The 8,633-nt window shown below is 56.9% G+C and overlaps 2 protein-coding genes across 2 annotated transcripts; both read left to right on the top strand.

Annotated features, from left to right (window-relative positions):
• The first annotated feature begins 75 nt into the window (after window positions 1-75).
• GGTG_06800 (hypothetical protein) lies at window positions 76-1,070 on the top strand. Its single transcript, XM_009224622.1, has one exon. The coding sequence runs from the start codon at window positions 176-178 to the stop codon at window positions 863-865; it is 690 nt and encodes a 229-aa protein (XP_009222886.1). The 5' UTR covers window positions 76-175; the 3' UTR covers window positions 866-1,070.
• A 1,559-nt stretch (window positions 1,071-2,629) lies between these two features.
• On the top strand, window positions 2,630-3,132 carry GGTG_06799 (hypothetical protein; the record flags this gene model as incomplete). Its single annotated transcript, XM_009224621.1, has 2 exons — window positions 2,630-2,801; window positions 2,954-3,132. 2 exons carry the CDS (start codon window positions 2,630-2,632, stop codon window positions 3,130-3,132), a joined length of 351 nt encoding a protein of 116 aa, XP_009222885.1.
• Between the last annotated feature and the right edge of the window lie 5,501 nt (window positions 3,133-8,633).

Here is an 8,633-nt window from a genome sequence, read left to right as displayed (position 1 = left end):
GGGGTGCCATTTATCACCACCCTAGTGCACAATCCGCTGCCTTTCCACCTTACCCGTATGCCGTTTTGTAATGGAGTCGGGATTCCTGCTCAGTGTTGGTATTTGTATATCGCAAACGCCAGTCGTAATACCCAATTCGAGCTCAAGTTTCCTGGTCGAAGATACAACGCCAACCATGCATCGTAAAAGAGCAGACCGTGAGAAGACTGAGTCCTACAACGTTGACGAGAGCGCGATTGACGACGATGACTGGGAGGACTCGAACGAGGAGAGTGGCAAGTCGAGCATCGACGAAAAGACCTTCTTCCAGCGTGTCGACTCCAAGGTGAACCTAACTTCGAGGCGGTCGCTTATCACTCTGATGCTGGAACGCAACGACCGCCAGGTGAAGCTGGGCAACGGCGCCTCGCAGTCGACGTCGGCCATCCACCAGGACCAGCCACAGCGCCAGGGGCCTTCCTTCGTGGCGTCGCCAACCGATTCGGACGACAGCCCCCTGATGATGAGGGGCAGCTGGGCCGCACACCTCAAGCCCATCAACGAGATCCCGAGGTCGGCGGCGCAGCCCATCCTGACTTCGGCCCACAACAGCCATTACCAAGCAGCGCTCTCCCCCAGGACGACGAGGCGTAATATGATTTCCACCGAGTTGACCGAGAGCCTCCGACGGCACCTCGTTTGGGAGCGGTCGCAGAGGTCGTCGACGGTCAACGCAGTCCTTAAACGCCGCCACACCTCGCACGATGTGGTCAACCTTAGGCAGTACCCGGAGAGGGTGGTCATGAAGAAGGACACCGACGTCAACACTAGCAGCTACGACCAGTACTTTGATCGCGACGCCGGGTACCACTCTAAGGGCTGGTAATCGTTGTTGACGACATACCACTCATAATACTCGAGCCATAAACACAGCATCTTTCGACACAGCACTATAAGCTCACTTCCAGATAGGCCCTGCTGCAGAACCTGTTTAAGCTATATATATCTTTGCGGCGTTGTAATCCAGGTCGGGACGACGAACTCGACCCGCGCGCCATTACGCCGGTTGTAAGGCTCAAGCACGCGGAGCCGTTAACAAAAGGCGGTGTTTTTGCCTAATAGCAACTAAGCCAGCCTGTGCGGACAGCCGTGCTAGGTACGGCGTTAAAGCAGGTTCCCCCAAAGAGGTCGTTGTTTTAATAACTACGTATTAGCAGCAAATCGGGCAATAGCGGATATTGGTTGGAGGTGTGAAATTATATGGCTGCCGGCCGCACCTTTAACATCCACTCCGCCGTTGCCTTGTTCCCCACACCCCCGCGTTATGCTATTCGGAAAGCTAGCCGAGGAAACTTATACGGACACTCGTTTTCGGGCGTTATCTTCGCCGCAAAGCCATTTTCCAGGTTAACGTATAGCGTAGCAGTTAAACCAAATTAGGTAGTCGTTCCAAAAGCCTGCCACGCGGACTTCCTCGAGAAATCCCGAAGCCGACAGCGCGTCAGCCCCGCTTTTCGGACAAGGGGTTTTGGCCTAGGCTTTTTTCGCCCCCGTCCAATTTTCTCGGCCACGTCCTAGCTTTTTCTTTTCGTTCCCTTCCAATTTTCTCGGCCACGTCCCAGCTCTTTCTTTTCGTTCCCATCCAATTTTTTCGGTCGCGTCCTAGCTTTTTCTTTTCGTCCCCGTCCAATTTTCTCGGCCACGTCCCAGCTCTTTCTTTTCGTTCCCATCCAATCTTTTCGGCCGCGTCCCAGCTTTTTCTTTTCGCCCCCGTCAATTTTTTCGGCCACGTCCTAGCTTTTCTTTTTTCGTTCCCGTCCAATCTTCTCGACCGCGTCCCAGCTTTTTATTCTCGTTCCCGTCCAATCTTTTTAGCCACGTCCTAGTTTTTTTTTTCTCGCCCCTATCCATTTCCTAGCACGTCCCCGCTTTTCTCGCCCTAATCGTTTCGTTCCCGTTCCGGCCTTCTTTCCCTGTGAGCCATCAGTGGGTCCCAGCTTGCGCGGAGGCGCAGGGGTGGGAGAGGATGGATGGATGGGTCCGGATGGGCCAAAAGGGGAGTAACCGCTTATGGTTTAGCCTGAAAATGAGGTTTTATCTCTAGGCCCTGGTCGCCTTCAAGCTGCGAGGTTCGTGTGCAATCGCACGCCATACGGACGGAGAGGGTGGTGCGAGCGAGATGGCTAATGGACAGCGAGAGCACTGCGGCCATGCAGGACCCCGACCAGGGGTCCCTCCCATCCTGAAGGGATAAACCCTATTTTCAAGGGAATAAAATAAAAGGAAAAAAAGAGGACGAGAGCATAAGGCGGCGACTGCCACTGTGCTGGAGGTTTGTCCTGAGGTTGCTATCCCTGATCAACAGCAATTCACTACCGTTCCCTTGTTGGCCCTCTCGGACACGGCCTTGAGAGGCAGAGGCCCTCTGGGGTGGGCACTCCTCTCTGGAGGACTCACCCCTCACAGGGGAGCGGGCTCCGCACAGCACCACCCACCCCTCTCCGCTTGCATCACCTGGGCGTGTTGTCTTGATCAATTCTGGTCTCAGGCTGGGGCAATGCGCTAAGAGGGATCCAGTTTAGCGTGATTGGGAGTTTTTCTGTCCCCCCCCCTTTTCCTTTTTCCTCTTCCCTCTCTCCTCTTGCGGGTCATGCGTGGTCTCACTCGGCCGTGGTCGCCTGAGGACTCGGCGAGCACAGCATGTCTTTTGCAGGAATCATGTGATGTGCACTCTGGCACCGTCCGAGATTCTCCGCCCGCCGTGGCGGACAAGGCCATGAGGCCACCCACCCAGAGGGCGGCGTTTCCTGCCGTGCGAGTCTGTAAGTCGATGACGAGAAGTCGCGGGCGGCAATCGGCACCAAAACATGTCATGGATGGCCCGCCGCCAAATCTACGCGAGATGGACATTATGGAATCGTTTCTCTTGTTGGATATGCAAACAGATGCATCTCCAAGCCCGTCTCTCGGTTAGGCAGGCCGGTGGGGACCTGGCTAAAGCCTTTGAAAGTCCCGGCGGCAGCTTATCGCTCCAGGGAGGAGAGAGAGCGATACCTTGTCGCTGCTGCGACGGCTATGGGACGTGCTATAGGGCAATTCCATCTACAGCACCAGCACATGTCGGCCCCCCTAGACATGCAGCCGGAGAGGTGAGGAGGGTGGGTCGGCATCTCGGGCTCTCTCTGTCGACTGGCAAGATTGAAGATTGGGAAAGCGTGGGGGGGGACGTTGACGTATTCTGGTCCGCCCAGCCAATGCGACGGTCGCAACCGAGTCGTCTCCCAGGCGGGCGAGATGTCCTCCCTCCATCGTCCGGTCCTGCTGTAATTATCTGGCGGCCGTCCCGCCCGCCTCTCTTCCTTTGGCCCGTGATTCAGTCTGCAGGTTCGTAGGGGGGGTCGATGAGTCGGCATGGTTTGATGGACGGGGAGAATGGGCAGTCGACAAGGCCGCGGAAACGCGCGCGCAAGCTAGTCCGTCGACGACGTGCTCGAGGAAGGTTACAGAATGCAGTACAACGTCCTTTCAATCAGGAAAATCATACCATTGCGCGAATGGATGGCGGGAGGAGGAGGGGGGTCCATGCAGCGGGTGTGAGGACCAGGCCGGCCGCTCATTCGCCCATCCGACCTTCGTCTCGACGGGCGATGCGGCCACAAATGCCAGCCCAGCCCAGCACCAGCCAAGCAGGGCGACGGCCAAGCAGGGCAACAGCCACACACCCTCTCTCACTTTTGATCAGGACACTCTTGAGCAGGTGGCCAGGGGACGGGCAGGCGAGAGACCAACCACAGGTACAGGAGAGCCTGCATGCGTGCAGGATTAATCAATTGCCTCCTGCAGCCCAATATGGAATATGGGCTCTCTCCCCCCTCTCGGGTTCCATTGACCTCTCAATGCTCACACTCACACTCACACACAAGCGTGACAAGCTGCAACTAACACACCCGCACCACATTCACACACATCCACGGCCCTGTTTCTCTCGGCCCTGTCTTTCTCGGCCTCGCCCTGATTGGCCCGCCGGCGATGCTAAGAGAAATGAATCCCTTGAGGAGACGAGATTGATCGCTGTAGATACCACACAGCTGTCGGGACCTGCTGAAACTGTCGACACGCAGAGCCGAGCCTGCAAGTCTACAGAGTCTTCCCGAGTCCGCTTGAATCGACGATTGCTCGAGGCATTTGGTGTCCTGGGACCTTGTCGCTGCCAGGTACCCGGGGGCCTTTGCGTGCGGAACTACGTAGGTATCCACGGACACACGTCTAGTCCCGTTTTCTTTCTTCTTTTTTTCTTCTTCGCTCTGTCTCCTTTGCTCGCCGAGCCCTCAACGCGTGTTGGCTCCAATGGCGGCGGGCTCGGGCCTCGCCCTAGATCCCGTCCCGGCAATTTTCTTACGGACACCCTCCGGCGGCCGGCCATTTATTTATTTTTTTCGTTCAAATCTTCTTTTCTCAGGCTTGTTTTGTTTTGAAAGGGCATGACCACACCCGGCCAGGGTGGGCCTCTCTGCCTCTCCCTTGCATGACCACAAGGCGCGCGGGTGACGAGTGGTGGGTTGAGTGAGGCATCCAGTGTATCATGGTCCCGTATTCGGCTGCCGGCTCATCATCCATCTGCCACTCGCTCCAAACGGCCTCCTCTCATCAAGGGAAAAAAAGAGCCGCTGATTGGGCACCCTGTGAGGGGGTTTCCAAGACATAAGTGCAGAATTCAGGCATTGGCAAAAAAGAGGGGGAGCGACTGTTTGCAGGCGCCGGGTCAATTTGGCAGTTGCAGCTACGGACAGGATAGGACAGGACAGGACAGGCTGGCATTCCGCCGAGATCAGCGATGCTGCCTTGCATAGAGCATCAGTCACAGCAGGCACCCTTTTGGCGAGCTAATAACCAACAAGAAAAATAAAGATCTGGCGTCAATTGCCGCCGTTTGCTCGTCAAGGTATGGCAACACGAGCGATGGGAGTCACTGGACCCAAGCAGAGTCTGGGGAAATGACGACCCCTCCAGCTCCAGCTCCCCATCCTGCCCGCGCTGTTTCTCCCGAGAGAAGTCAGCAGAGTTTTCCAGACCCCGGACCGGTACCTGGCGAATCCTGGCACGCCCCGACAGCCATCCCCCTTCCGAACAAGGCTCCTCCTTGGACTCGGTCCGTCGAGCAGCCTCTCTCATTTGTCCAGCGCCGATTAAACTCGCGGATCGTCGCCCACTGCCGATGCCCGCAAATGCTACCACCGTAGCGGCTCTTGTGTGTTTGTCTGCCGTGGACGAGTTGTGATTGATACGTTTGTTATACAAAAAATATTGTGGGAGAGACTACTACCAACTTGCCTCTATCTACCGGCCTGCCTGCCTGTCTGCCTGACGCTGCTGCTTTCTGCGACGTGCAGGAGCGAGATTGGGATCGAGATGAAGCCTGCAGCTCACTCACAGCTTCCTCACTCCTCCTCTTCCCCCCGCACGCACACCATCCGGGCCGGGAAAGTGCTCAAAGAGGCGCACTGTTGTCGGGCCATCATCTGCTGCCTGCTTTGCGAACCACGCTGGCTGGCGGCACCCTCTTCTGCTTCTGTCTGTTTCTGTCTGTTTCAATTTCTCTGCCCCAACCCCCCTCCATCGCCACCGTGTTGTGACTGCCTGCCCGCCTGCCTGCCTGCCCAGAAAGAAGCCTACGCACACCCTAGACAAAATGTGAATCCTCCCATCGTAATCCCACCACCGGACCAGACCAAGACCGAAAAAGAAAAAGAGGACCACATTCTGGGGTCCGTGTGCTGGCGCTAAGCTGTTTTCACCTCGACGCGCAGAACAGGCTTGGATCTACCCACAGGTATCTGTTTGATCCTTTTTTTCTTCTTCATTCTCCTCTTCCATGCCCTCCTCATCACCCTCCTATCCAGTCTTCCACTCCCCTCCCAAGACGCGCCCAGCATATAACCTAGCCGGATGCAGCACGCCGTGCGACGGGCCCTTTGGGGGTTTTGGTGGTGGGCTGCTGCGAGAAAGCGGAGGAGGGCGGCGCGTCGCCTTTGCTTGGCATTGCCTACCCACCGGCCCAGCTGCGAAGCAGCAGGAAAAGCAGGCGGCTGCTGCTGATTGTGCCGTCATCATGGCCCCGGAGGAGCAAGTCCTCCGGGTACTATTACTACTTGCTTGCTACAGAGCTAGCTTGCGCTTGACCCAACAGGAGGAAAACACCGACTCCGCCCACCCACACACACCACCTCATTCACTCACACTCGCACATACGCCTCCTTCGCATGCGCGTCCCCTCCCCCCCCCTCCTCCACCCACACCCCGTTATCGTCCAAGTTTGTTTCTCTCTCTTGCTCCTCTCACACGTTTTGGCACATGATGCAGCCAATAACCAGCCGAGAGCTGAGGAGGCCATCACGCGGCATGCCGGCCGGTCCTGAAGATGAATACAGGTGCTCCACAAGTTTTTTTCCTGCTGCCCGGGCATCCTCCTGTGATCGCCCCGTCGCCGCCTCCCCCGGTCTGCAACCAACTTCCTCCCTCCCTCTCACAGCACATCTTCCCGCAGTAGCGTCCTGAAGATCTGACACCTGGTCTGTTTCTTTACCTCCTCTTCCTCCCCCGACCGGTCGTGGCGGCGAAATCACACAGAAGCTGGGGAAAAGGATTGGAGGGCTGCGTCGAGGCAGCGGGGCTGGTTGGCCTGAGTGCTTTCTTTCTCTCACTCTCTCTCTTCTTCCTCCCCCCGGCCCTGAACCTGAAAGATGCGTCCTGCAGAAGAGTCCCACCCACCTGGCAGGTCCGGCCGTCCCTTTGCAGTCCTCTCGGGATGCTGCCCCCAGTCCGGGCGGGCCCTTTTTTTTTTTTTCTTTTCTCTCTCCTCTCTCTCTCTCATGTTCCCACCTCGGGTCACTCCCCCAATCTGGGTGACTGGGCTCACGCCGGCTTTGGGCGCTGTGACGAAAAGCTCGGTGCTCACGGAATGCGATAGGCCCATTCCCACAAAGATGATTGAGTGCCGTGGGGCGGAAATTGTCACCCTCCTCGTGCTAATTCCCGGGGATGAGAGAGAAAGGGTGGGGGATGCAGGAAGAACATCGAGAAGAAAAGAAACAGGATAACTTGGTCGACAGCGTTACGTCGTCCCCCCAACCCACCCTACCGCACGCGCACACGCAAGAACGTGGACGGCAGGTGAAAACCTCAAATGCTCCTGTCTCGGCTTCTTGGACCCCGCGGATCGAAAGTGGGTGGACCTTTGTCAATATCGTCTCGTCTGGTCTGGTCGTTTCCCATGCCCGTGGGGGTGGAGAAATCCAACGGCACACGGAGGTTCTCCCCGTGATGCTGCTGCCCCTCCCAACTGCAGAAGCGAAAATCTGTTGCAGGTCGCTGCCGCCGGCCCCATCTCCGTCTTGTCTCCTCTATTGTGCGTCTATCTACACACGCCGGGTGGTTGCTGTCTAAACCTCGTCTCGACGGGGCGGCCTCTCTGGCAAAAAGCCTTATCTCTCGGCCGCATACGGTGTCGTTTCGATAGTGACAGCCAGCCTTGGGTTGTAGTGGCGAAACGATTTCTGTCCAAGGGAGGTGTGGAGGTCCAGCCGGGGCTATCGTGTCAATATCGCTTCCATGCCGGAACTGGCATCGGCTGGTCTTGAAGAAGGGCCTGCTGAAACAATACAGCATGCGACTTGCAGAATTTTGCTTCCGTCCTCGCCTCATCCTCCGCATATCTGGTTATACTGGCACTACTGGAACAAGTGAATGGCTGGCCACCGACGCTAGCGTCGGTTTTTTTTTCTTTTTTCGCCTCCTCCCCTTACCATTACGGCATCTCGTCCACCTGGCAGCCCATTGCTCGTGCCCTGCCTCCGATCGCCCTTCCCGCTAATTTATCAACGTTGTGGAGCTTATGTAAAAAAAACGCCCCGATCCACGACGGTTGGTCGAACCACCGTCCTCTTTCCGTTGGGACACCGGTCGACCAACTCATCACGGCATTATGTGTCTACCCGTCACGTCTGCCAAAGGGGGGGGAGAGGAGATGGGGAGGGTGGACCCTTATCCGGCCGGGCCTAACACCAAGTCGCCATCTGAAAGGCCAAGGAGCAGGAGGAGAGGGGAAGCTGCCCTCCCGACGCCTCATCTGCGATGCAGGGGAGGGGGGAGGCAAGGGGCGGCCAAGGAGGCGGGCGATAGGAATCAACCCGGCGAACTCCTCCGAGCGTACCATATCGCCAGAGGAAACGAAAGGTAAGGTAAGGTAAGGTAAGATAAGGTAGGGCAAGGGAAAAGCCTGGTTGCATGAAGGGCGCGCGCGCGCGTGTGTGTGTGTATGTGGTTGCTTGCTGCAGCAACGACCGTCCAAGGCGTCTGGTTGGTTTGTATTTTGATTCCTCTTGCCCTCCTTCCTCTTCTCTACCGCTCTCACACAAATACCACCCTGGTCACCAGCAAGTCCATAACAGATAAATTAATGAACATGGGCAGAATCAGGAATGAGGCGGAACCTCCGGGTGGGACCATCCCCAGACAAGCCTGAGCTCGGGACTGTCCGTTTGATTGTGGAGCGTTTCTCGCTTTTGGATGGGATCATTGATGTCCATGGGAGCAGAAAAGTGGAGTCACGTCTCTTTCTTTGCAGCTTTGCAGGCCTCTGTCTCGCTCAGCCCTCG

Source organism: Gaeumannomyces tritici (genome assembly GCF_000145635.1).
Source record: "Gaeumannomyces tritici R3-111a-1 unplaced genomic scaffold supercont2.3, whole genome shotgun sequence".
Classification (NCBI taxonomy): Eukaryota; Fungi; Ascomycota; class Sordariomycetes; order Magnaporthales; family Magnaporthaceae; genus Gaeumannomyces; species Gaeumannomyces tritici.
This window is presented reverse-complemented; position numbering and strand designations above follow the sequence as displayed.

Excerpts from the sequence above, each read along its gene's own strand:
- GGTG_06800 (XM_009224622.1), top strand. The coding sequence starts at position 176 with ATGCATCGTAAAAGAGCAGACCGTGAGAAGACTGAGTCCTACAACGTT.